This window comes from Sinocyclocheilus grahami, unplaced genomic scaffold (genome assembly GCF_001515645.1).
Source record: "Sinocyclocheilus grahami isolate Dianchi unplaced genomic scaffold, SAMN03320097.WGS_v1.1 scaffold73.1, whole genome shotgun sequence".
Taxonomy (NCBI): domain Eukaryota; kingdom Metazoa; phylum Chordata; class Actinopteri; order Cypriniformes; family Cyprinidae; genus Sinocyclocheilus; species Sinocyclocheilus grahami.
The window spans coordinates 492,505-520,225 of record NW_015505252.1 but is presented as its reverse complement, the minus strand read 5'-3'; the positions used below and the strand labels follow the sequence as shown (position 1 = coordinate 520,225).

The 27,721-nt window shown below is 38.0% G+C and overlaps 1 protein-coding gene across 7 annotated transcripts in view; it reads right to left on the bottom strand.

The window, feature by feature from the left end:
• The window catches only part of LOC107585637 (CDK5 regulatory subunit-associated protein 2-like), a 33,954-nt gene extending 9,335 nt beyond the window's left edge, over positions 1-24,619 (bottom strand). For 3 of the 7 annotated variants that reach the window (XM_016272737.1, XM_016272739.1, XM_016272741.1), the window contains exons 1-18: positions 10,040-11,185; positions 9,784-9,918; positions 9,180-9,299; positions 8,715-8,807; positions 8,372-8,590; positions 7,998-8,168; positions 7,820-7,930; positions 7,454-7,591; positions 7,152-7,331; positions 6,876-7,070; positions 6,377-6,568; positions 6,163-6,213; positions 5,875-5,956; positions 5,564-5,703; positions 5,358-5,474; positions 4,968-5,114; positions 4,774-4,886; positions 4,545-4,684 (exon numbers count right to left, since the gene is read on the bottom strand). In XM_016272737.1, coding sequence (XP_016128223.1) covers positions 4,545-4,684; positions 4,774-4,886; positions 4,968-5,114; positions 5,358-5,474; positions 5,564-5,703; positions 5,875-5,956; positions 6,163-6,213; positions 6,377-6,568; positions 6,876-7,070; positions 7,152-7,331; positions 7,454-7,591; positions 7,820-7,930; positions 7,998-8,168; positions 8,372-8,590; positions 8,715-8,807; positions 9,180-9,299; positions 9,784-9,918; positions 10,040-11,071 — 3,376 coding nt within the window. In that variant the 5' untranslated portion in view covers positions 11,072-11,185. Of the gene's footprint in view, positions 1-4,544; positions 4,685-4,773; positions 4,887-4,967; positions 5,115-5,357; positions 5,475-5,563; positions 5,704-5,874; positions 5,957-6,080; positions 6,214-6,376; positions 6,569-6,875; positions 7,071-7,151; positions 7,332-7,453; positions 7,592-7,819; positions 7,931-7,997; positions 8,169-8,371; positions 8,591-8,714; positions 8,808-9,179; positions 9,300-9,783; positions 9,919-10,039; positions 11,186-12,252; positions 12,307-12,653; positions 12,796-12,883; positions 13,066-13,148; positions 13,264-13,760; positions 13,838-13,969; positions 14,081-18,330; positions 18,396-20,893; positions 20,953-23,200; positions 23,212-24,424 lie in introns of those variants that run through there. The other 4 variants (XM_016272744.1, XM_016272742.1, XM_016272743.1 and 1 more) reach the window with 4 other exon arrangements.
• Between the last annotated feature and the right edge of the window lie 3,102 nt (positions 24,620-27,721).

Below are 27,721 nucleotides of genomic sequence, written 5' to 3'. Positions count from 1 at the left end.
ATTAACCACATAATTTTAGAAAGTTAAATTTCACTAGCCACACGCAGGCCTGATTACTGCCAGACCTGTTGAATCAAGAAATCACTTAAATAGAACCTGTCTGACAAAGTGTAGCATGCTTAAAGAGCAGCACATCATGCCGCAATCTAAAGAAATTCAAGAACAAATGAGAAACAAAATAGTTGACATGTATCAGTCTGGAAAGGGTTATGAAGCCATTTCTAATGCTTTGGGCCTCCAGCGAACCACGGTTAGAGCCATTATCCACAAATGGAGAAAGCTTGGAACAGTGGTGAACCTTCCCAGGAGTGGCCAGCCTACCAAAATTACTCCAAGAGCGCAACAATGACTCGTCCAGGAGTTCATAAAAGAACCCAGAACAACATCTAAAGAACTGCAGGCCTCACTTGCCTCAATTAAGCTCAGTGTTCATGATTCAACAATAAGAAAGAGACTGGGCAAAAACTGCATCCATGGTAGAGTTCCAAGGCAAAAGCCATTGCTGACAAAAAAGAACACAAAGGCTTGTCTCACATTTGCCAAAAAATATCTTGTTTATCCCCAAGACTTTTGGGCAAATATTCTGTGGACTGATGAGACAAAAGTTGAACTTTTTGGAAAGTGTGCGTCCTGTTACATCTGGCGTAAAACCAACACAGCATTTCATAAAAAGAACATCCTACTAAGCGTCAAACATGGTGGTGGTAGTGTGATGGTCTGGGGCTGCTTTGCAGCTTCAGGACCTGGATGACTTGCCATAATTGATGGAACCATGAATTCTGCACTCTATCAGAAAATCCTGAAGGAGAATGTCTGGCCGTCAGTTTGTGACCTCAAGGGCACTTGGTTTATGCAGCAGGACAATGATCCAAAACACACCAGCAAGTCCACCTTTGAATGGCTCAAGAAAAACCAAATTAAGTGGCCAAGTCAAAGTCCAGACTTAAATCCGATTGAGATGCTGTGGCATGACCTTAAACAGTCCATTCATGCTCAAAAACCCTCCAATGTGGCTGAATGAAAACAATTCTACAAAGAAGAGTGTGCCAAAATTCCTGTGAAAGACTCATTGCCATTTATCGCAAACGCTTGATTGCAGCTGTTGCTGCAAAGGGTGGGACAACCAGTTATTAGATTTAGGGGGCAATTACTTTTTCACGTAGTGCCAGGCAGGTTTGAACAGCTTTTTTCCCTTAATAAATGAAATCATAATTTCAAAACTGCAGTTTGTATTTACTCAGGTTATCTTTGTGTAATATTAAAATGTGTTTGATGATCTGAATCTTTTAAGTGTGACAAAATATGCAAACAATTAAAAAAACAGAAAACAACTTTTTCACACCACTGTATATATTTATAATAGCACTGTCTAATATTGCAGGTTTTTATTTTATCTTGTGATGGCTGGAAAGGGCATCTCCACTGCCACAATCCCACAAAGCAGATGGACACAAGAGGATTATGGGTAAATGGAGTAGAAACAGACAGAATGCATTTTATTTTCAGCAGTCAGTGTATTTGGAAACTGTCTGATCCATCTCTTCTGCATTCATATGCAAGCACTGAACTTAAAAAAATGGCGAGTATATGTGGATCTTGTGACCATTGTGAAGGTTAATGGATAGGAAATGTTTTCATAGGTATGCACAGAAAGAAATAAACAGGCTGAATAAGTGAAGTCATATATGTGTACAAGGCAGGGTGGGATGAGGTGTAGTGGTCGACCGATATATCGGCCGATATTTGGCATTTTTCAAATATCGGCATCGGCTGATAAGTTTTCCTGTTTGGCCGATGCGTTCGAGGCGGGACTTTTATTTTGACGGCACTGAGAGCGGCAGCGCCTGAGCACACAGTGCTCACATTCTCTTCGCTGTCGTCGTTAACAGTTCTGTCTAATACGAATAGAAGTCTGTCTAATAATCAGATAGAACAGTTAAACAAAGGAATTAAAATGTATACAAAAAGTAGTATAACGATTGCTTTTATATTATTAGTAATAGAAAGGCAAACATTATAATACTTTCTTGTTTGCCATCAGTATTCAGCAAATATGCATTTATATAATTTAAAGGGGTCATATGATGTTGCTAAAAAGAACATTGTGTATTTGGTGTAATCAAATGTGTTTATGTGGTTTAAGGTTTAAAAAACATTTTCTACATACTGTACATTATTGTTTCTCCTCTATGCCCCGCCTTTCTGAAACGCGTCGATTTTTACAAAGCTCATCGTTCTGAAAAGCGAGGTGTGCTCTGATTGGCCAGCTATCCAGTGCGTTGTGATTGGCCGAATACCTCAAGCGTGTGACGGAAATGTTACACCCATTACCATACTGTGATGCTGTGTCCCGGCCGAAACGACTAGACAAAAACATTAAAACCCATTTTAAACGAGGCATTTGTTGCATCCAAGTGGGGACTTAATTACAGATTATAAAGACTTATACTGTCTTTTTACGCGTTGCGTTGCATAGCGCCGCGTAAACATAAAACCATGTCTGCATTTGTGATCGGAGAAATGACAAACAACAACCGCTACTCTACACTGCTCAAAACTCGCGTTATAATCATCAGTGGCAAATCCTTTAAATATGAAAACGTACTTACAGGATGTGAGTCAGAACAGCCGGCATTGTAGTCTATTCTCTCAGGAAACAGTCCTCCATAAAAAGCGCTTCACACATCTGAATATTTGGGTTGAACTGTTCTGGAACAGTGTTGTAAATACAACTTAACCACTGATTTCTAGTCGTGTCCTCTTTTGGAAGGCCAAACAAAGTAGTTTCGCTTTCACAACGAAACACACAGCGGCCTAGAGTGAGCAGAGTGAGGAATGGCCGGCGGGCTTGAGAACAGCACGGCTGGCGGATTCGACGAAGGAGCGGCCGGCAGGCTTGCGTCAACCACATGTGATGACCCCGGGCTGGACTCCGCTTCATCCACAGTGAAAGCCGAACCGGCGATCCACAGCGCGAAGTTGATGTATTTCCTCAGCGACCAGCACGGATCAGCTCTAGGCATGACGAAGCGGATATCGTCCTCTTTTGGAAGGCCAAAAAGTTGTTTCGCTTTCACAGCGAAACACATAGCTCAAGACATGGTGGCGGCGGCAACAATACTACAGCGAGAATAATAGTTACGCCTTCTTTCTTTGCGTGAACATTTGGGCGGCGTTATGCAAATCTTCCCACATCGTGACGTAGACATTAATGAGCCATTTTAGGTAGGCGTGGTTGACTCTTAACTTTTATAAAGAATCTCTTTGGATTTGAGACTTTAGTCTTTGCAACTTTACAGATCTTCTTTATGCACCAAGAGCTTGTAACACTCCAAAGAGAAAGGAAAAATTGAAATCTAATCATATGACCCCTTTAAACAAATCTTTGAATGACTAATGAACATTTAATTTTACAAACCTTGCAAACTTAGTCGGATCCAGTTGAGAGATCTTGTGAAGTGTGCATTTGTATCCTGCATGCTCGCGTATTCGCTGCATGACGGTCGATCCGTGTGAATTGAATGCGGACAGGAGTAGAGTTCAGCTTCACTAGAGATCCACGATCGAAAAACTTTAAACTTGTGATTTTAAATTATGCTGCGCTTTATACATTTGCCCAATGTCATATTCATGTCATTTTCACTGTGTGCTGTATGTAAAATGAGTGTTATCTTGGCTTTATTTAAAAAAAATATGATTCCCAATGCACACAAACTTCCCAGAATACTGAGTGCCCTGTTGGTTACAGTGTTTACTTTTTAATTATATTTTTATTAAATATTTATTTGTGAAAAATACTTTGTCATCTAAAGTATAAGTATGTTTATTTAACACATTTATTTTTTAATCCATTTTCAAATGATTTCAAATTTCTTAAATATTAATTTAGAATAAATAAAATGATATCGGCTTTATATTGGCCACCCTGCTTTCCACGACATCAGCATCGGCTGTCAAAAAACCAATATCGGTCGACCTCTGATGAGGTGAATGTATTATTAGTGTTTTAGTGCTGATGAGCCACACAGAAATTTAAAACACCTAATAACAAAGAATAGTTTATTTATAAATAAATAAATAAATAAATAAATAAATAAATCACAGAGGAATGAATGAACAGTACAGAAAACAGACAGAAAAAAAGGAGATGAACAAGATGGACAAGAATGGCAGAAAATTTCAAAACACAAAACACAAAAGAAAACAAAACAAACATACACGCAAGTCAGAATAAAGATAAATGCAAGCTTTCATATAAATAAAAAAGCATGGTTATGTGGGGATGAACAATGATAATGACATAAAAGCTGGATGTGCTGTTACTGTGTGTCCTGCTTTACACCAGATACAGGGCTGATATAAATAAGAGCCATCCAGAAAATCAACAACCTGATGGGCAAAATATTAAGCCATTAGCTCTGACCTTGAACTGACTATAGCCCTGCATCATTGTTGGCTGAACAAACTAAAAGGTTCTTTTGGTATATTGGGAGATTAGAGCATGACATCTGATTGGTTTTCTGCACTCTCTGTCTGTACTGCACCTTCTCTCTGTTTGGCTCTCTGGATCTCTTTCTGTAGCTGATCTCTCAGCTCTGTGTTCATCTGGACTCCACTTTCCAGCTGCTGTCTGAGGAGTGATACAGCTGTGAGCTCCAGCTGCAGTGCCTGCAGCCTCTCAACACTGAAACAAAAAAAGCATCATTAAAATATATGTCTCAAGTGTTTAACATCACATTACAGCAGATACGACCTTTTAGGTGTCACACACACCTGTCGCGCTCTTTGACGGCTCTGATGAGGTCAGAGTAGAGATGTTGCTCAGCTCTCAGAGCTCGGTTTAACTCCGTCTGCTCAGTCAGCAGATCAGACAGAGATGCAACATCCTACAAAATAAGAAAGGCATTCAACATTAGAGATGCTAACATGTATCAGCTTAAAGAATGCATGCATGTGTTCACATGTACCTGTTGTTGGCGATCTCCTCCAATGATGGTCCTTTCTCTCTGAGGGAGAGAGGAAATGCTGCATTCATTTTCACCCGGCTGGAACGCTTGATCCCGGGTCAGAGGAAGTCGACTGTCCCCTCTTTGAGACAAACACTGGTGCAGCTCCTGCAACGAACAACAAAATCAGACTAAAGCATATACTGTAACCAAATCTCAGAGCTCATGCTAGATGTGCCTTGAAAGTTTAATATTTTACTGTTTAATGTTTTATTGTCACTTTTGATCAATTGAATGCATCCTTGCTGAATAAAAGTATTAATTGCTTTCAATTAAAAAAAATTTTTTTTTAAAGAATTTAACTGACCACAAAATTTTTAATGGTGGTACATGTGAGTGGTTTATACTCACAGTAATGATTTCTTCTTTAGTGTTGAGTGTTGATGTAAGGGACTCGATATTGGTCGTCTGTCCCTCTAATCGCATCTCTAGTTCTGAGACCACTGACTGAAGCTCTGCTCGAGACATCTGTCACAAACACATACAAAATTATTTTAAAAACTTCAAATGTTGAAACACAAAAAAACATAAATCCATTAAGATCTCAAATTAAAGACCTTGAGCTGGTTCTCTCTCTTCAGAGCGGCATTCAGAGCGTCTGTTTTCTGTGTGAGCTCTTTCTTCAAAACTACCATTGATGTCTTACTGACTGTCGTTATTTCCAGAGTTTCCTCACTGTTTCGCCTGCTTAGTTCAGCTACAAACACACACACAAATGTTATGTCTAGATATAATTTAAGTTGAATTTAAGTGAGGCATGGTATATTTCTGACAATATCGGTGTTTTTCAAGAAATATCACCGTTATCTGCCCATATGTGCACCTTTACTGTAAAACTGTTATATTCTTACAGGACAAACACCCTCACCTTCTCTCTCCTCAAGTTTCTCCTGCAGCACCTCAATGGTCTGTCTGAGCTCCAGCACCTGAGGAGGAAGAGCTTCACTCGTCTTCATTTCCAACAGGATGCTTTTCTGACAATATCGGTGTTTTTCAAGAAATATCACCGTTATCTGCCCATATGTGCACCTTTACTGTAAAACTGTTATATTCTTACAGGACAAACACCCTCACCTTCTCTCTCCTCAAGTTTCTCCTGCAGCACCTCAATGGTCTGTCTGAGCTCCAGCACCTGAGGAGGAAGAGCTTCACTCATCTTCATTTCCAACAGGATGCGATCTTTCTCCTGTCCACGGTCTAGCAGCTTCTATAAAACCAACAGAACAACATCACTTGCCATTTACTCACCACAAAATGACTGTCTTATGAAGGTTTTTTTGCACACTAAAGCAATTCCAGTTCCGGACCGAGCAATCGATTTAAGTGTGAAAACAGCCTTGTGATCAAAAGATTTCAGGTCAAAGTCTCACATTAATGAGGGCATCCTTTTCCGCCAACATTGCACGAAGTTCAGCGATCTCTAGGTGACCGTCCTGTGTTGCTGTAGCATTCAGTCTCTGTGCATTTCTGAGCTGCAGCTGTGTGTCTGCCAACTCCTTACGAAGATCCTGCAATTCTCCTGCATGTTTATTCAGAGTCTGTACGTGATGCTCCGCACTCTCCTACAAACACAAAACAGACTTTTCTGAGGCATTGGAAAATATGCTTATAAGTACACATATTAAGCATAAGTGTACAAGTGCATCAAAACCATAAAAAACTCTCTCATTACTTGAAATTAAAAATTAACAATATAAATGTTAAAAAATATATATATAAAAATTGATGTAAAAATGGAAATACAAAAATAAATGAAATAAAAAATGTAATTCAATTAAATGTAAAATTAATTTAAAATTAATACAAATATTTTTTAATAAAACTATAATAGTATCTCAATGATAGCGAAATTACACTGGCATTCAGTACCTTCAGAAGCTGGTCTTTGCTGCTGATTGTGGCCAGCAGATTTTCTACAGCGGTTTGGTTCTCGGTCACTAGCCTCTCTCTGTCCTTCACTGCCTCTGACAGCATCACCTCTGTGACCTTTAACCTCTGACTCATCTGCTCTGCGAGGTCACGACCCTGAGACTCTGACTGGTTCAGAACCCTATTGGCCATCTCCTGGAAAGTTAGGGAAAAATGCCTTCACACTAACCAAGTTCTGACTCGTGTCTGCACCAAAACCTTGAGTGTGTGTTATACCTCCATATCTCTTGTTTTGTTGTCCAGTGCTTGCTGTAAGTGCTGTATAATGGCGTCTTTCTCTCTCAGAGCCCTCTGAAGGTTCTGCTCAGTCTCGTCTTTACACCTCTGAAGATTCTTCAGCGAGTTCAACAGCTGCTGCAGCTCGAGATCTCTTTCCTTTATTAGAGCATCAAAACTCTACACACAGAGAAAAGTCATTAGCATCTGATTCTACAAATGGCAACTAAGAAACCTTAAATGTGAAGAAATGAAACATATACCAATGCAAAATCTTTCATCACACAAACACACACTCTTACATTGATAGTCTCCTCGTTGTGTGAGAGCAGGTTGTTGAGATGCTCCACGTCTCTTTCTTTCTCTCTCAACCTCAGCTGCAGCAAATGGATCTCATTTTCTTTCTCCTCCACGGCTGCAAACTTCTCATCCATGGCTTTCTGCTCACAGACAATAAAGCGCACAAAAAAACTCAAATGATCAATATTCATGATATCAGGGCTGACAACTGTGCTTAATATTAAACAATACACAAACAGAGAAACATAAATCATTAACATACAACCATCCAACTGGAAACATTATCTGAGTTAAGTAGGTTGTTTATGGTATTGTACCTTTAAAACTTGTATATAAATACAGAATACAATAAAGGAAGAGCCACAAACCTCAAGTGCTTTCTCTTTCTCCTTCAGTCGTGCTCTCAGTTTACCCACCATGGGATCACCTTCCTCTGGAGTTCTGTTCCTCTCCAGATCTTTAACCATGTTCATATAGTCCTGAAAAAACAGGAATGAGTAAGCAAGCAGAGAGGTGTTTTGTTTGTGTGTGTGTGTGCGCGTGTACCTGCAGCTGCTGGTCCTTATGATTCAGGCTAGCTGTGAGTCGTTCTATGGCGTTCTGGAGTTTTTGTTCAGCAGCGCGGTTTTGTTCTTGCTGTTCTAGACGCTGTTGTTCTAGAGCGTTCTCTCTGTCAGCAAGAGCGCCATTTAGCTTCTTCAACTGGTTCTGAAGATCCTGCAATAAACAGACGAAAGTAAATAATATTAAAATGAATTAAATATTATTTTAAATGATTATTTCAACATTTGGTTCATCTGAGCATTTAAATTTATGTGACATACAATTTTTCTTTGTAATGACATAAGTATTTAGTCAAATACTGCTGTTTATTGCAATGCTTTTTTTTTTGTTTCAGCATGTGTGTATGTGCTACTCACATTAACGGTCTTGTCTCCCTTCTTCTTCTGTTGCTGTAGTTGCTCCAGCTCTTGTTCCAGTTCTAGTTTGGCCTGCTGAAGAAGGGACAGTTCTGAATCTCTGCTGCCAAGCACACGCTGCAGCCTCTGGGCTTCCAGCAGCGAGGAGTGAGCCTCCGCCTGGAGCCGCGACAATTCGGCCTGCTGTTCCAGGAGTAAAGACTGCTGGTCTTCAGCCCCCTGGAACAAACGGAAGAACAATGCACACATTACACAACTCCTATATTAGTGAGGAGGAGCAACGAAGTAGCTCCAGCTGTCATCTGTTCGAACTCACCACTGAAAAGTGCACAATCACACATACCTGATATTTCTGTAGTTTGGCTTTATGAAGGGCCTCTCGAGCCTTAGCCAGAGCCTGATCTTTCTCCTCAAGATCACCAGAAAGATCCTCAATCTGAAGAGACAGAAATAAAGTGTAAAACCACATTTTATAGTAGTTTTTGTTGTCAAAAGCATTCTAGTTTTTTTGTAAAAAATCAATTCATTTAAGATTGTTTTCAAATACATTATAAAACCATTGTCAAGTAAATACCACATTAACAAAGAAAGATTGCTTAAATTTAAACCCAACTGTAAAACATTTGCTTCAGATTTATGTTTCTATAATCATTAGTTCAATAAAATTCTGGCATATATTTCTTATTTATGTACTTGTTTTATTTTCCTCTGAATTTCCCAACTTGTTTTGTTCTCTAACACTGTATTTTTGTTGATAGAAAAAAGAAAAAAAGAAATCAATCAGTTTCAATGTTTGACTGGATCACACCTCTTTCTCCTTCTCTTTGAGAACCAGGCTGAGGCCCTGGATGGTTTTGTCTCGTTTCAGAGAGTTCTTCTTCCCTGCAGCCAGTTCGATCTCTCTCTCCTGCAGTTCATCAGAAAGAGTCTAAAACACAGAGGAACCCAATGAGACTTTAGTACAATACTTTGCTGTTAATTCAATGACAATTTTCTGCTTAGAAATCATGTATGCATGGAACCAACTTCTAAAATTATTACTGCCAATGTTAAAGAGGCTAATGTAATTTTTGTTATTTTAGTATTATTGAGATTTTCTCATTTTCTGTTTTCATTTTGGTTTAAGTTAAGGTTTTAGTACCTTCGTTGTGTTTTTGTCTTTTTTATTAGTTTATTCATTTTTATTTCAGCTTTAGTTTTTGTTATTTTAGTGCATCAAATTAAACAAAATGAAAAGGAAACTAGCTTAAATAAATTTCAAGTTTTTAATATGTTATATATCAGTTAAATATGATTTCATTCTATTATTTCAAGTAGGGAAAATGTTTTTTACGGTTTTAATTTAAGTTACCAATAAAAGCCCAGGCATAGTTTGCTTATATGCAGAGAGGGTTTGTCTGCGGAGTATTTACCTTCTTTTCTCTCTCGGTTTCTTCTAGTGTGTGTTTGAGGGTCTGGTTGCTGCTCTTGGCTGTGTTCAGTTCTTCAGTCAGCTGTCTGGTTTTCTGCTCCAATCTGCTCAGTTCATTCTGCCTTTCAACAAACACCTGCAACAAACAAAAACATGCATTTAATTTACCGCTAAAAAACAGTTAAGCAGTGCCCTAATGTCCAAGGTATAATCTGAGAAGGCAGAGAGCCATCAAAATCTGTGTATAAACGATGTACCTCCTGTTTAACAGGTGTGTATTCATCATTAAAATCCTCCTCCATCTCTCTCAGACTTCTCTCCAGCTTAAATTTCCAAGATACACCACTGTGGGCGTTTCCATGTATATAACTTGGATTTTTTAATACTGGAATCTTGCTTCTGTTGCATCGTGGGACAGGCCGCACTCCTTGCACACTCTTCAAGAGCTGCAGTATATCACACACCAGCGAGGGCGTTTCTACAGTTGTGGGGGTGGAGCCTCTCAATGGTCGTGTCTGTCTGAGGGGTGATGCACTGATGAGGGCGTGGTCATAGTGATCCAGGGCCACTGATTGGAGGGAAGTTGACCGTGAAATCAAAGCGCTCTTCTTATTTACGACGTCCAAATAGTCCCGACTAAGAGATCGAGGTCGGGTTACCGGCACACCAGTGGTTTTTGAAGTTTGACGAGAAGAAGAATGTAATTTTGAACGTTGAGAACAATCTGTTTTACTAAGCGGCTCAAGACTCACACACCTCCTCAATCGACCTTTAAACTTCTCCTGTTGGCCGTCACCACCAGAATTCACAGAAACAAGCCCTTGACTTCTTCCTAGTGTGTCTTGAATGCTGGAAATCCGTGTTTGTTGCTGCTTTGGTTGAACCGGTGGAGGTCGCCGAATGTATTGCAGTTGTTTTGGAGTATTTAAGCTTGCTCCAGTCTGAACTTCCTGTTTAAGAGGTACGTTTCCACCTATTTTGTGTTGGTTATGTTGTCTGTATTTGTTTGTGATTTGCGCTTTCAGTCCATCTCTCTCGCACTGCATCCGTTGCAGCTGAGCAGCATGCGTTTCCTGCAGCTGTCCAATGGCGACGTCGCATTGCACAATGTGCTCGAGTAAAAACACGCATTTTCCGCAGAGAAACTCACTGCGGCCGTCTCGTTGCAACTCCAAGCCCAACACGTGCGAAAGGATGACCGCCAACCTCAGACGGCCACATGCGCTGAACAACCAGCGACACTGACCGCCCTGCACACACACGCCACATACACGGCATGGGTCACGCATGTTCACCAGACCGACTCTACAATTTTCTGATCTGTACACATGCTATCTTGCTATGCATCTGCCTCAGTGTTTTTCCTTCCGTCTTGCTCTGCACTGAATCTGAACTGACTATGCTCTGCCCACACGCAGATTTAAACCCTTTAATCCACAAACAGACACAAACACACACAGGAAATCCTTTGGGTGATGTGCGCAACGTCTGCTAACACACACACACACACACACACACACACACACACACACACACACAGAGAGTAATCCACTCAGCTCAGCAGGCATCCGATGAGAAGAGTTGTATTTGGGCCACTGATGCTCCTGCTGTGACTTGAGGATGTTGCAGGTCACACTTATGCATGGAACATATGCATGAAATAGTATGTTTCTGATGATCAGAACAAAACCCCCAAACACCAAGTATTAATCTTTGATGCATAACTAGTGCCACACTGTTTTTGCTATAGACATGAATGACATTTTAGATTGCACATCTCTGTTCACCTGAAAATCTCACAGATTAGCACTGAAGGAGGGACCGCAGCCATATCTACAGAGTAGAATATCAGAAATTTTAGAGTGGACTCTTGGCATTGGCCAGAACACATAACAACCACCTAGCAATGACTAAAAATCCCTTACAAACCTCATAAACTATTGCATGTCGAACACCCAGAATATCCTAACGTCAAAAGTTTCAAAAATTGAACCCAAACAAATGCACACAAACTTTTTTTTTAACTTTTCTGTGCAAACTTTTAATGTTTGATTTCCATTTGCAACAGTCACAGACTGCTGCTGATCTGCTAATCCAGCTTAGCACATTACCCTTTGACAGGGTTCTCACACTCTTTGGCTTTCCTGTCATTTTTAATTACGACATAGGACTTTTACTTAGGGTGCATCAGATTGTGATGAACAGATTTAAACTATTATGCTTATGAGTGCACAAAGAAAAACCCTGAAATTTTAATGCTGGTGGAATGGATGAATCAGCTTTTGCTTCAAGACCCTTTCTCTCTTTACAACAATTTTGTAAATTGAAAACTGAAACAGGAAACAGTCACCCAATGAATCACACAGGCCAATGTCATCATGCTGGATTGCTTACAAGCAAATTTTACTCTATAAAAGTACTCACAAAGAGGAATATTCTAGTAACACAATGTGACCAGCTGTCTGCTTACCTCTTTGTCTCTTTCTGCATTTTCTCTCCCACGGTCTAGTTCTTCCCTAAGAGTCTGTAAAATAAACAAAACATTACTCTGAGTTTGTTCATGTGCGTTACAGATAGCATTAACCTTAATGTATGAAAGCTGTTGTGCTTTACAAAACTAATGCCAAATTTACAATGCAAAAGTAGCACAGAAGCACTTCTGAACTGGAAATTAGGGGTCTTTAGACAGACCGTGTAATGAGATGGAATAAATGCATTTACACAGCAATGTCAACTGTATACTTTTATACTAGAGCCTGAAGTGAATCAGAGCAGGTATAACTTAATCTGGCTTTTATGCAGCATTAGGTATTTTGAGCAGGCACAGAGCAGCCATAACTCAGCTGTGTAAAGAAGCCTTAAAAGACTAACCTGTAGCTGACTGTCTTTTTGGTCAATAAAGGAGTTCAGCTGTGCCATCTGCTCTGCCATTGGCTGTTTCGGGTCATTGCTCCGAAGCTCTCCAATCATGGAGTCTTGATTCTTGAGTGACACCCGCAGCTGCTCAATAACACTTTGGAAATCATATCAAGGATATGTTAATAGTTACACTTTTTTAATGTAAACTGATGTTTCAGTAATTTAATTTCTTTCTGAATTACCTCTCCTTTTCCTGAAGGGCCTGCTGGAGCTCTCTGACCCGTTCGGGGGTGGAGCCTGAATCAGATGAGGGTCCTGACTGTTTGGCAGCTTGCAGCTCTTTCTCCAATCCAATATTTTTCAGCTTCTCCTGTTCAGCAATGGTGGCCATGCTTTCCAGCTCCTCTTGGGTGGCTTGCAGAGACTTGAGAGAAAGAGAAAGCACTGACTAAAGATGGAGGACACATTCCCAAGCATTTGTTATAAACATTGTAGGGTTTGTTTTACCTCCTCGAGTTCTTGAATCCGAGCGCTGAAAGCTTCTCTGAGTGAGTCCATTTCTCTCTGCATTTTCTCTCTGCCATCATCAACACCTCGACTGGCTAAACTCTCTAAAGCTTTCCTACACAAACAAACACACACCATTTAGATCCATGTCTTTTATCGATTGCCTTCTGCATGTTTTCATTTGTAAATATTTCATCTGAAAGCACAAATGAGTAATAACCAGGTGCAGTTATTTTTTTATATTATAAGCCATTTCCGTAAAACAGACTGAAATTAATGAAAATAAATTAGACAATTTTTTTTAACTGATTTTTTTTTTAAAGCAAAAAGTTGCAACTAGGTAATGAATTCAGTCAATCAGAACAATTTGATGTTTAATGGCTATGTGGAATTTAATTTGGGACCAATCAAATTTGACTATGGGTGGAGCTACACTTCAAAACAGTCAAACAGAAACAGATAAAAACTAAAATCACGAGATAAAATGTAGCAATTTTTCGGCAAACAATCATCGAAATGAACAAGGAAGAAACAGGATTTATCACTTGATTCTCTATCATGTCGTACCAATGATTAGTAAAAACAGCAAGTAAACAAGTGGGCAGGACTTACGACGCGGACACAAGCAGTTCTTGTTTCTCAGCCAGATCTCGTTTCATTGACTCCACCTCCACCTTCAGCTCAATGTTCTACACAAACAGACAAGTTACTTACAATAATAAAAAACTGAGATCAACCAGCACAAAACAACTGCTTGCTTTAATATGAAGAGATGAACTATGCCATGTGTGTACTTGTATGTGGCAGTGTGTGTCAGTCACCGTTTTGTAAATGTCCTCAGTGGAGTCATCACATTTCTGCTGCACACGTTCTTCCAGAAAATAAATCCTGAGCTTCAGGTTGAAGTTTTCCTTCTTCAGAGCTGTGATTTGCTGCAGGGGAACCATAGAAATGATTCCCAAAATACTCTTTATTTAGACACTGACAATACAAACAAGGAGAAAATATACCCGAATCTTCTATTTAAGCAATATGTGTGGAATATTTTAAGGAACAAATCGGAATTTATACTGTTATTCACAAAAAATAGTAGTTTTCCTGTGACATTCATGAAAGTTCAGATTCATGAACAAGTGACTCTTTTGAGTCAGATCTTACAAATAATCTAGTTCACAAAACCAGACTGAACGGCTTATTCAAGAACTGGAGAAAACCTTCTTCATTTTCTGTATATGCAGTTCTTCCTTATTACAATATTCAAGCTCATTCATGAATAAACATAAGGAAAGCTGTTCTCCATATAACTGAAAGAGAGATGGGGAGGGAGGAGACGAGAACTAAAAGAGAAACAGAGTGACTATAACAGGCTGTGTGTGGGTCTGTAATGAGGGTTGGCATGAGTGTGTGTGAGTGTGTGTGTGTGTGTGTGTGTGTGTGAGAGAGAGAGAGACTGGCAGGGCAGTGAACTGTGAGTCATTGTACTCCGAGCGTTTTTCACTTCAACATCTGGGGCAGAAAGAGGGGGAAGGGAAGAAAAATATACAAATAGAACGAGAGAGTGTGGAATAACCACAAATATCACAGTGATGGGCAGTTGTACCTTGCTTTGAAAGATCTCTGTGTTTCTACAGCACACAAACACACTTTCTCTCATTCAGACACACACAGCCACAGGAATGCACACAGATCTTTATCTTAGTAAAGAAATAAACACTTTTCCTTAAATGGACAGGCAGATATTCCATACCAGAATTTCATTACTGCCAAAGAAACCATATTAGTTGCATACCGACCTGTTAAAAATTAAGTTCAAAAAAATTTGCTGAAAATGTACTTCAACTCAGATTAGTTGGTTTCTTCATCAAAACAGATTTTAAGAAATTTAGCATTATATCACTTACTTGGCAAAGAATCCTTTGCTGTGAATGGGTGCCATCAGAATGAGAGTCCAAACAGCTGATAAATACATCACAATAATCCACAAGTAATTGAGACTCCAGTCCATCAATTAACATTTTGTGAAGCAAAAAGCTGCATGTTTATAGGAAACAAATCCATCAAGATGTTTTTATCTTCAAACCGAGTCCATAATCATGCTTCGAGTCTTCGAGCAACACAGAGGTGTTTAGTTTCTGAATTAATCTGCGTTTTGATCGAATCGTGTGAATCAATGATTCAAGGGCCCATTCATAGAGGGAGCCATTTACTTCATTCCTGAATTAATCAGCCATTTGAATGAATCGAATGAATTACATTTACCGCCACCTGCTGGTAGTTTTAGTTTCTTATTTAGAGTATCATTTAATAATAATAATAATAATTAATAATATTAAAGGGAGAGTTCACCCAAACAATTAAAATTCTGTCATCATTTACTCTCACGTCCCTCATGTCGTTTCAAGCCTTTCTTTTGTGGAGCATAAAGGAATGTATTTTCAAAGACTATAGAATACGCTTAAAGGGACTTTGGTATTTTGAAGACTGTTGGTACAAAGCTGTTTTGGAATGACTTTCATTGTATGAACAAACAATACTGAGATGTTTCTCAAATTATCTTCTTTTATGTTCCATAGTTTACGTTAGGCCGTTGTAGCCTAAATGTTTGCATGTAAAAAAAATTTTTTTTGTTGAATCAAATCAAATATTTCTGAAGCTACAATTTGTAATGTCTACTTGATACTTTCTCATTTAACAGAAAAATATCTTGTCTTTTGTGGGTATTTTCACAGTCAAATTTATTTAGCGATTAATTAATCGAAACTATGTAATTAATTAGATTAAAAATTTGAATCGACTGACAGCCCTAGTTATTATGGATTACAGACTCATATTTTGACCAGAAGTGATGTTAATGAAGTTAATGACGGCTTTCCTACAAACCTGAGGTAAACGCTACCGTTCAACTCCACACAGACACAAGAGCACACATATCTCTAGGTTAACATTAGATTGAGCGGCCATGTAAAGTTGCCAATACTTACATATTTCAGATGATAAGCCATATTTGAGGTCGATGAATGATAGGCGAGCGTTTGGATGTCCTGCCTGATGTACTGTATTACCATAGACTAAACGTTACTGTTAGTCACAGACTGTGTGAGACTTCGCCTGTGGATTTTTTTTTCAGCGACTAATAACATTTTGGTCGACCAAGCCTCTTCTGGTCGACTAATGATTAGTCGACTATTAGGGGGCAGCACTAATTTTTAAAATAAATTATGACTGTAGTTGTATCTGCCTGTCATATCTTGTGCTTTATTGACAAATTGTAGGTTTACGGGCCGGGGTTGGGTTAATTAATTAGTTATAAAAAAATAACGCGATTAAAATATTTTAACACAGATAATGTACTGGCCCCGCCCGCAGACCTGTACATCATCTTACATTTCATACCATTGACTGTTGACAAATATGATGCAGGGCAACAACTACATAAATGCAATTATGCCCTAAAATTCAAGATATTGGTGCAAAAATGCTCCTGTATGTGTTTTTGTCTCATACTTATATCATACGATATCACACGAGCAAGGAGAGCAGTAGGCTATTACATGAGTGCTGATTTTGTCCCGAATATAATGAGTTTAAATGTGATTTTATACAACAGTTCAGTAAATAAGAAGTTGATATTGTGTTATATTTTAAACACAATATTATGTGTTTTTGCTCAATTTTGCAAAGAATATATTACCTTTAAAGCCATAACAGAATTGTTGTGCGTCTTGGAGGAACACAGATGTTTAGTTTCTGAATGAATCCTCATTTTGAACGAATTGTGTGAATCAATGATTCAAAAGCCCATTCATAAAGAGAGCCGTTTACTTCATTCCTGAATGAATCAGCCGTTTTAACGAATCGAATGAATTACATTTACCGCCACCTGCTGGTAGTTTTAGTTTCTTATTTAGAGTATCATTTAATAATAATAATAATAATTAATAATATTAAAGGGAGAGTTCACCCAAACAATTAAAATTCTGTCATCATTTACTCTCACGTCCCTCATGTCGTTTCAAGCCTTTCTTTTGTGGAGCATAAAGGAATGTATTTTCAAAGACTATAGAATACGCTTAAAGGGACTTTGGTATTTTGAAGACTGTTGGTACAAAGCTGTTTTGGAATGACTTTCATTGTATGAACAAACAATACTGAGATGTTTCTCAAATTATCTTCTTTTATGTTCCATAGTTTACGTTAGGCCGTTGTAGCCTAAATGTTTGCATGTAAAAAAAAATTTTTTTGTTGAATCAAATCAAATATTTCTGAAGCTACAATTTGTAATGTCTACTTGATACTTTCTCATTTAACAGAAAAATATCTTGTCTTTTGTGGGTATTTTCACAGTCAAATTTATTTAGCGATTAATTAATCGAAACTATGTAATTAATTAGATTAAAAATTTGAATCGACTGACAGCCCTAGTTATTATGGATTACAGACTCATATTTTGACCAGAAGTGATGTTAATGAAGTTAATGACGGCTTTCCTACAAACACACAGCTTTTGACTTCACAAGGTGTGAATTGATGGACAGGAGTGGTGTGGATTACTTATGGATTATTGCAATGTTTTTATCAGCTGTTTGGACTCTCATTCTGACGGCACCCATTCACTTTAGAGGATCCATTGGTGAGCAAGTGATGTAATGCTACATTTCTCCAAATCTCTTACAAAGCAGAAACAAACTCATCCATGTCATGGATGGCCTGGGGAGGAGTAAATTTACATTTTTCAAATTCAATTAAATTTTTTGGGTAAATCATTCCTTTAATCTAATATTGAGCAGGTTTACTCAAACTTATTTCTTTATTAGCTCATAATCAAAAGGGTTTAGTTCCAAATTAATAAACAAAAAAAGCAAGAAAACTATGTTCAAATGTGATTTAGAAATTTTCAGATTTTGATAAATCAGCAGACATGCTGAAAGATAGTTAAGAAGTGAAATCAAGGAAATCTACGTGTGCTGCTTTGTTTTTGCATAAACTGTACTGTCTGCTATGAAAAGAAAAACTTGCTTAAAATAATGCGTTTCATATTTCAGAATGCTTTAACACCTAGTGAGCTGCCTAGCAAGACAGCATTTAGGCATCATATGCACAGCTGCCTAAAAAGTTCACCAACTTTCTCTCTCTCATTATAAGAAAACAAACAAAGCAAACATTTTGATATTGTTGTACTTACGTTCTCATAATCTTTCATGGTCAGAGCTTTGGCTGGAGACATCCTCTGCCCTGGAAACAGAGGCGCTGCAGACGACAAAACAACAGATAAACAAATGAACAACAAACACACTTCTGTTCACTCCAGAAATGATCATTGTCTCACTTATTTTCATTTGACCCTTTGAGGCTTTGATGAAAATCTGATTAAGACCATGTGGTTTGATACGTAAGGACAGACATCAGAGAGAAATACAACAAGTGTGTCAGACTGTGTGTCTTCATTACAGAGCTAAAGGGGTCATATGATGTTGCTAAAAAGAACATTATTTGGGGTATTTGGTGTAATGAAATAGGGCTGTACGATATATCGAAATTATCGAAATATCGCAATATGTATATCGCAAGGGCGTGCGATATCTGAATCATTTTAATAATAGGCTACTTAAATAAAAATGTTGCAAAAGGTCAAAGTTTTAGTTTGACGCATATAGCAGAGAATTGCTTGACGTTAAAAAGAGTTAAGTGCAATAAGTTGCAGAAAACAACTCTTTGCCGTCTTGTCTTGCTGTCTGACTCACACCTGAAGCGTGCGCACAAGCCGCATCTCGCGCAGCGTCTCTTCAGTTCTGCTCTTCAGACGCGTTTCAGACGGCGCACGAACACGGAGTTGATTCGTCTTTCGCATCTCCTCATGTTTGAACAGACACATACACACAGGATTATGTCAATAGTACCCGTCTCGACGATCATTCTCGTAAACGCAGTTGATTATGTTTTAAATGAATGTAAACAGCTGAGAAAGAAATCGGATGTGTATTATTATACTGGATCCGTGCAGTCAGATTTAAAGCGACAGCAGCCTATTGATACGTGCTGCTGAATATGTCACTAATGTTAATCAAACAACAAAACAGCTATAACAAATATTAATCTAAATTTAATTCATACAGTGAACACTATGCAGTGTTATTTTACACTTAATTATTAAATGTATGTGCCTGAATACTACTGTTTATATTATATATGCTTGTAAATTGTGTATTTCTTTTTTTTTTTTTACTGACTGTTCACTTGCCTTTAATCATGTTTGAACTTTCTCAGACTATAGTTTTTGCCGTGGTATATGAAGAAGTACTTAAAGTGTATAGAAAGCAAAGTTACAATGATATAAAATTGGTGTCATAAATTTTTTTTGTTTGTATGTTCACACTGATGTTAAAATGAAATTTTCTGATTTGTGACATTACTTTTTATGTACTGCTAAAACACTGCTGGTCCCTTTCAGAAATTATAGTGATTCTTTCTTTTCCAAGAAAGAATGTGAAATGTGTGGTTATATATCCAGTGCGTTGTGATTGGCCGAATACCTCAAGTGTGTGACGGAAATGTTACGCCCCTCACCATACTGTGATGTCCTGTCAGGCCGGAGTGTAACATAAAACCATGTCTGCATTTGTGATCGGAGAAATGACAAACAACAAGCGCTACTCTACACTGCTCAAAACTCGCGTTTGAATCGTCAGTGGCAAATTCTTTAAATATAAAAAACATACTTACAGTCTGTGAGTCAGAACAGCCGGCATTGTAGTCTACTCTACCAGGATCAGGAAACAGTCCTCCATAAAATGCGCTGGACACATCTGAATATTTGGGTTGAAGTGTTCTGGAACAGTGTTGTAAATACAACTTAACCACTGATTTCTAGTCGTGTCCTCTTTTGGAAGGCCAAACAAAGTAGTTTCGCTTTCACAACGAAACACATCGTCACACGCGGCGGCGGCGGCTAGAGTGAGGAACTGCCGGCGGGCTGAATGAGAGGAGGCCGGTGAGCTTGAGAACGGCGCGGCCGGCGGGCTTGCGGCAACCACATGTGACGACCCTGGGCTGGACTCCACTTCGTCCACGGTGAAAGCCGATCCGGCGATCCACAGCGCTAAGTTGATGTATTTCTTCAGTGACCAGCACGGATCAGCTCTAGGCATGACGAAGCAGATATCGTCTTCTTTTGGAAGGCCAAGCAAAGTAGTTTCACTTTCATAACGATATGTCTCCACGGCATGGCGGCGGCAGCAGCAACAATACTACAGCGAGAATAAAAGTTACGCCTTCCTTCTTTGTGTGAACATTTGGGCGGCGTTATGCAAATCTTCCCACATCGTGACGTAGACATGTGGGGGCGTGTTAGAACGAGCCATTTTAGGTAGGCGTGGTTGACTCTTAACTTTTATAAAGAATATCTCTTTGGATTTGAGACTTTAGTCTTTGCAACTTTACAGATCTTCTTTATGCACCCAAGAGCTTGTAACACTTCAAAGATAAAGGAAAAATTGAAATCGCATCATATGACCCCTTTAAAGGTAAAAGGCTGGAGGGAAGAACAAAATAACTGCTTCTTTTCATCTTGTTCTTTTACATAACCGATTTAATCTCGATAATTCAACAGAGGCTATAGTCTTAAATGTGCTAAAGTACACAGATCTACGTTCCTTAAAAGAATCTGCAAAATAGTTAAAAAGCACCTATATCTCTCTTTCGTGTTTTCTGTTTACAGATTACATTACGAGACATGAGGGTGTTTGTACCTGTCATGTCGTCCATGCTGAAGTTGCCGCTGTTCAGAGACTCTGGCAGTCTGGAAATACTGCAACATAAACACACACACAACACAAAGAGCCAAACGGAAGTTTAAAAAAAGTGAAACAGCAAGACAAATACACTGCATCCACAACAAAGCCACAAAACTGTCAGTGTTCATCCATGAAGCAGGTGCAAATATCCAGCGGTTACACTCAACACTACAGCATCTATTCTGTTTTACTATCCAGCTCATGGAAACACACACAAGTACTGAGAGGACGGACAATGCATACGTCTGTTGACGCTTTTCATAACCCAACCTCAAGGCAGGAGCAGAAATAAAGTGTGTGTGTGCTTTCATAACCGTTTTAAAGTGCAGCACTGGCTACAAGCGAGAGCATGATGTAAGCAGGCCATCAGAAACTAATGTAAATGTACAGATTACAGCATGTTTATGTTGTGTTTGTGTGTATTTGCTGTAACTCTTGGCTTCCTAACAAGTTCAATCCCCTTTGGTCCTCTGACAGTCACCCAGACCTACGGCAAGCCCGTTGGGACACTCAGCACACTGGACTTACATAAGACTGAGCAGCTGTCAAACAGAAGAGCCTCACAGGTCTAAGCATCTGATGCTTCTTATTTCTTATACATCCAATATCTCAACTAGACCAATTTATAGGCCGATATTTGAAATTAGTGGCATTTGCTGATTTATGTCATTTTATTTGAAAGTATTTCAAATACTTACATTTAAAAGTATATAATTTTCTAAATCTAGCTTGTAAAATAATAATGCATATGTTCTTACACTTTCTATTTTCATTGCAATTTTAGTTTTTATGTCTATACAGTTTATTAAATTTATTTCAATTTTAGTTTTATTAGTTTAGTTTTTATATCTACACAGTTTATTAAATTTATTTCAATTTTAGTTTTAGTTTTTTAGGCTATATTAAGTTTAACTAAATGTTGTGTTGGCAACTAGCTGAAACTTTTTTTTTTTAAGTAACAAAAATGTTTAATCATGTTTGAAATCGATATTGACCGACAAATATTTTGAGTTTAAGTGTTATTTTAAGATCTAGAAGATAACTTTTTTTATTTAGATATATTTTATATTTTCATTTTTACTTTACCCAGTTTTAGTCCTTTTTGTCTATACCATTTTTATTCATTTTATTTGAGTTTCAGTTTTAGTTATTTTATTACATGAAGTTAAACTAAATAAAAATAAGAAATGATGCCTTGGCAACTAGCTGAAAAAATTATGCTTTTTATATTATTATTTATTTTACACTTTTTTTCAGATAACATTTAAGTAATAATTTTTTTATATTACTTTGTGTTAACTATAATAATCCTGACAAATATACACAAACTATTAATTTCTTTTTAATTTCGGCATTTTTAAACAATAATATTGTAATTGTTATTAGACTAAAACAATAAATACACAATATATATATATATATAATAATAGCAACTTAAGCGTTTAACTTTTAGACCAGTTACTGATTACTGGTTGATCTCTAGTTTAGATCTCTAGTTATTTCCTCTCAAATCAGCCATATGTCCACATGAGCATCAGCCACTGAAAAAGCCCAACACAACTCCCAAATGACCACTATATCCAATGTGTGTTGACAAAAATGGAGCCTAAAAATACAACAGCTTCCATAATATACATATAGCATTCATGAGACCACATTCATGTGGAGACAATAGCAGGTGCAACTTTGCTCAATAACAATGTAAACAGTGTCTCTCAACACAACTATTGTTCATCTGTTTATTTTAATCTACAGTATTTTGAGCAGGATGGATGAAGCCAAACGGATTCAATGCCTTCAACACATCACAGCCAAACAACTTCCTCTTCTCACGTTTTCCTGCACCGTTAGCATTGTGCTAGCCACAGGAAGACACACATAAACTATTATATAACTATCTTATGGGTTCACAAACGAGTTAGTCTCAGAAATGTATTTAAATTGGTTAAAGTTCCTCTCAGATGTCAGAGAATCAAGCAGCTGACTGCTATCAGCTTTCGTCTTGTGTTTCCCCACAGGCTCACCACCTGCTTTATAAAGGTGACACTGCAATGACACGACCATCAGGACAGCACAGACAGTCTCTAACTTGACCATCAAACCCAAGAGTCCTTCAACTCCTGCACATTAGAGACCTGCTGCTGAACTTGACAGAGTCTGAGCTCTGAAACAAAGCAGTGATCTACTACAAATACACAGCTGCACATCTACAGCACTAACTCTATACACAAGCAGCACAGGTGTAACAGAGTTACAACCTACCTACATCAGTCCTTCATGTTCACATGGCCACAGAAAGGTAAAATATAGAGATCAATGCATGAGATAATAAACAGGAGCGCTATTCCGCTATGTGCCGTTTCCAGGAAGGAAGTAATGTGTTTTCTGCTATGACAACAGCAGCTAGAGACTCTCTCTCTCTGTCTGTCAGCATTACTCAACAACACAACTAAAGCCACTTTAGAAACTGAAACTGAATGCATTGCGTTTAATGCTTTCTGTGCAAGTAATGCATTGCTCTAATAAACAAAAAAAAAATGCAACTAAATATTCTTCTAGTCTGGTTGAATTTGATTTGGTCTGCATACGACTTAATTAACTGCACTTTTGTTTCATGCAAATACATCTATTTTAATGCATGCCTCATCCAGTTCAACGCAGACAGCTATAATTAATGCACTGCATTATTATGATGCATACAAAATGTTATTAATACATTACATTATAATTATTCAATGATCCCTGTCTGATCACGGTTTGTGAATGTATTGACTCTCCTAAATATTTTCCTCAAACACTGATCTGACTCCTGAACGTCAAAAACAGCCTCGTGTGCCCAGATGCTTTAGAGATCGAGTCCCTGCTATATTTAACTGAGAGGATCATGTGTGTTTTGTTTTTAACTTCAACTCCACACACACATGTTCAACAATATAATAATAACCACAAAAGCTGGATTCAGACTTAATCAGATTCCACATAAACAGAAAATGTCAATGCAAAATATGAAATACTCATAAGTATACGCATATTAGAAGCATACTGATATATTAGTTGGAACTGAATCAAACCAACTAACGTAATGAACACTTTCAGAAATTCGTCTTTGCAGCTGTCAAGAACACACATAACTGTCAGACGGATGAACGTGAATAACAAAAGCATCATACGCATAATTTCTGAGATAATACAGAATAAAAGCATCACATTCGCCACGTAAATCATGATAAAGGTTACGTTATCTTCTCCGACTTCGGAGAATACGTTAGTTTAATGTGCTGTAATTCTAACGTTAGCTCATCTTATGTTTTATCTGTCGAGTGGATTTCCACTAAACATTTTAAAATTCCAATGTTGAATAACATACTGAAAACATTTGGTAGGAACTGTTTTCGCTGCTTATTTTAAATGTTCTCTCCCCTCATGCTAACATGCTAACGCTACCTGACAGACTCTGACAGAAATGTACAAAATAAAGCGCTTCACCTCAGATTGATGTCAAACGGCAGCGTTTGATCCTCTCCGACCACAGAATCCATTCTGGATCGAAATAAGAGTGTTTTGTTTTACCTGTGAACAATATTTCTCTCAAAACATGATGCCCGTTGTATTATTTTTGAACTGTGAGCGGTAGATTATGAATGTAATTTCAAAGCAGACGTTGGAACCGCCATTTTAAAATCCGTGACGTCACCGAGAGCGCACGCTTAAGAAGTTGGGCTGTTCATCTAGTAAAGGATTTTCTTTAAAGGATATTATTGTGTACTATGAAAACAATGTTAACAAAGGTCTTGAATACATTGTTAGTTTATTCATATTGCTGGCAAAATTTTATAAACAAAAATGCTTAAATTCATCCCCAATATTTAAGGTATTTTTAGTGGAATTTGCTTGTTTTATATCGTCTCTGAAATTAAAAAAAACAAAAAGTCATTAACATGTCTAAAATATTATGACATTATTTTCAGTTCCCGTTACTAATTAATGTCACACTTTGTATAGCACTGACTGTCTTATGCTATGCTCTGTTTGTTATTTGTTCTATTTTCATTAAAAAAAAAGAGAACGCTTAGCTTATGAATATTTATTAGGTAGTGCTGACCTGGGAAACTTATAAATATTCATTAATTATGCTGATATTGCCAGGTAACCTTCCAGTGGTGAGGACATATTCAGTGAATATTAAAAATATTACGAGACGATGAGCGCGCTGCATTGCTGAGGCGTGCAAGATGATTGGACAGAAGAGGTCGATTAGCCCGCCTCTGCTTCACTCCTATTGGCTATCCCGAACAGTAACTCAGAAATGAAATACATGGATTGGAATAACCTTTAAATCACCCATTAATAAGACAAGTTTGTTGAATTTGATTGTAAGAACCTAATGGCATTTAGTGAGTGAGTGAGTTTAACATTGATCACATTTTAATGGAGATTTAAAAATGATGTGAATATCACACATTTATTGTATTTCTAATTCAAGAGCACTAGCAGTACAGATAGTATTAGGAACATTAAAAAAAAGGTAATGAATCGGTTTAATCTGTTTTTAACATTTTTATTAATATGATGTAACACTCATGTTAACAACTGTAAATGCAAGTGTCTTGCTTGTAAATAGACTATCTACTGCTATCTGCTGGCAGGAGACACTAAATACAGAATCAGATTAGCTTTTTAAAGGGGTCATATGATGTGATTTCAAGTTTTTCTTTCTCTTTGGAGTGTTACAAGCTGATTGTGCTTAGATAAGATCCCTGAAGTTGCAAAGACTAAAGTCTCAAAACCAAAGAGATATTCTTTATCAAAGTTAAGACTCTGCCACGCCCCCCTAAAACGACTCGTTCTAACACGCCCCACATATCTACCTCACTATGTGGAAATATTTGCATAATGCACCCAAATGTGCACGCAAAGAAAGAAGGCGTGGTTTCAGCAACAGCAGTTAGTGTTGAAGCAGCATGTCAGGGAGACGCTGTGTGTTTCTAGGTGAAAGCAAAAGCACTTTATTTGGCCTTCCAAAAGTGCTATGACAGTCTGGCGCTTCTGAATCAGCTACTGTAAGTATGTTAGTTTAAGAGTTTAAGTATTTGCTATTGAGTGTTCAAATGCGGAGTTTTGCGCATCGTGTGTGTGTGTGTGTGTGTGTGTGAGTGAGTGAGTGAGTGAGAGAGAGCGAGAGAGCGAGAGCGAGAGAGAGAGAGAGCGAGAGAGAGACAGCGTCACATCAAAGTGGAGTCAGCTGTCTTAACCGCGGCTTGTGTACTGCATCATTACTGTGTCTGTTCCCCTTTCGGGCTTGAACTGATGGTAAAACTAATGACATTATTTACTGTCTTTACATTTATTTTGAAAGATGAAGCTTGCGATTATGGTAAGGGGCGTTACATTTCCGACGAGTGCTTGCGGTGTTCGGCCAATCACAATGCACTGGGTCAGCTGGCCAATCAGAGCAGACTGCGCTTGTCGGAAGGAGGGACTTTGTAGAAAACGAAGCGTTTGAGAGAGGCGGGGCATAGAGGACCTACAATAATGTACAGTATTTGAAAAATAATGTGTTTTTTGAACATTAAAGCATGTCAACATATTCTGTTACACCTAATACACAAAATAATGATCTTTTAAAAAGCATCATATGACCCCTTTAATAGCAAAATATGTGTTATTGTTTACGGGGGTTGTCATGTTAAAGGAGAACGATAAAAAAGTAAAAATGTCAGGCTATTTGTATACCTCCTTTATACAACAGCCATAAAGTCTAACTATAGAGATGGGTCGTTTTGAAAACCAACCGAGTGAGGGTTTCAGTTCAACACTTAAAAACTTGTGATCAATGGAAAGTCCCAACCACTGAAAAACAAAAACCTGCATGTTAATAGGAAAATGTGGTTATATACATTTGGTCTGGATCTCTTTGTGTATTTTTATGAAAAGCGTGTCTGTGGTTTTGAAAAACACACTTGCCTATGACATATTATTGCACCAGTAGCAGCTGATCTATAGCAGTGGTGGACAGTAATAAAGTAGTTTTACTTCGTTACTGTACTTAAGTACATTTTTCAAGTATCTGTATTTTACTGGAGTAGTTTTATTTTGAGTAACTTTTACTTTTACTTCACTACATTTCATAAAACTTATCGTTACGCCTTATTATATATCACGTGCTCCGAGACGCAGAAGCGTTGTCTGATTCAAGAACGAACTGAATCTTTTCAATGAACCTTTTAAATCGGTTCGCAAATCGCACCAAACGATTCATTCACGAATTGGAATGATCCGAATGCAGCTGTTCTCGAGTCGACAACTCACTGATTCAAATGAACCGTTTAGTGCGAGTCTCCAGTGAACTGAACTCACAAGTAAGAACCGGGAGATCTTGTGAGCGCGGGTCTGATGCTGTTAAAAGTAAGTTACTAATGTCGAATTTTAGGATTAATTATTGTAACTGAAAATCATATTTAGGTCAAAGCTGTCAGTTGTTTGTGAACTAAATCTACTGTAAAGGGTGATCTGTTTAAGCCCACTGAAATGCTTGAATGCAGACACATCAACATCAGAGTCTCTATGTTTTAGGTCAAAAAACATTAAAATAACACCGATTAAATAAAATAACTCATGCACGTTCATCTTGCTGTAAAGTTAGCAGTTTTACTAAAATGCTATGATTTTAGCCCTATGTGACGTCTGTTTTTATATTGTTTGTTAGCACACATAGCCTAAGTTACTATGTATCTGGATCAACTAGTCGAGTAGACAAATGTTTATTCATAACCATGCTGAAAA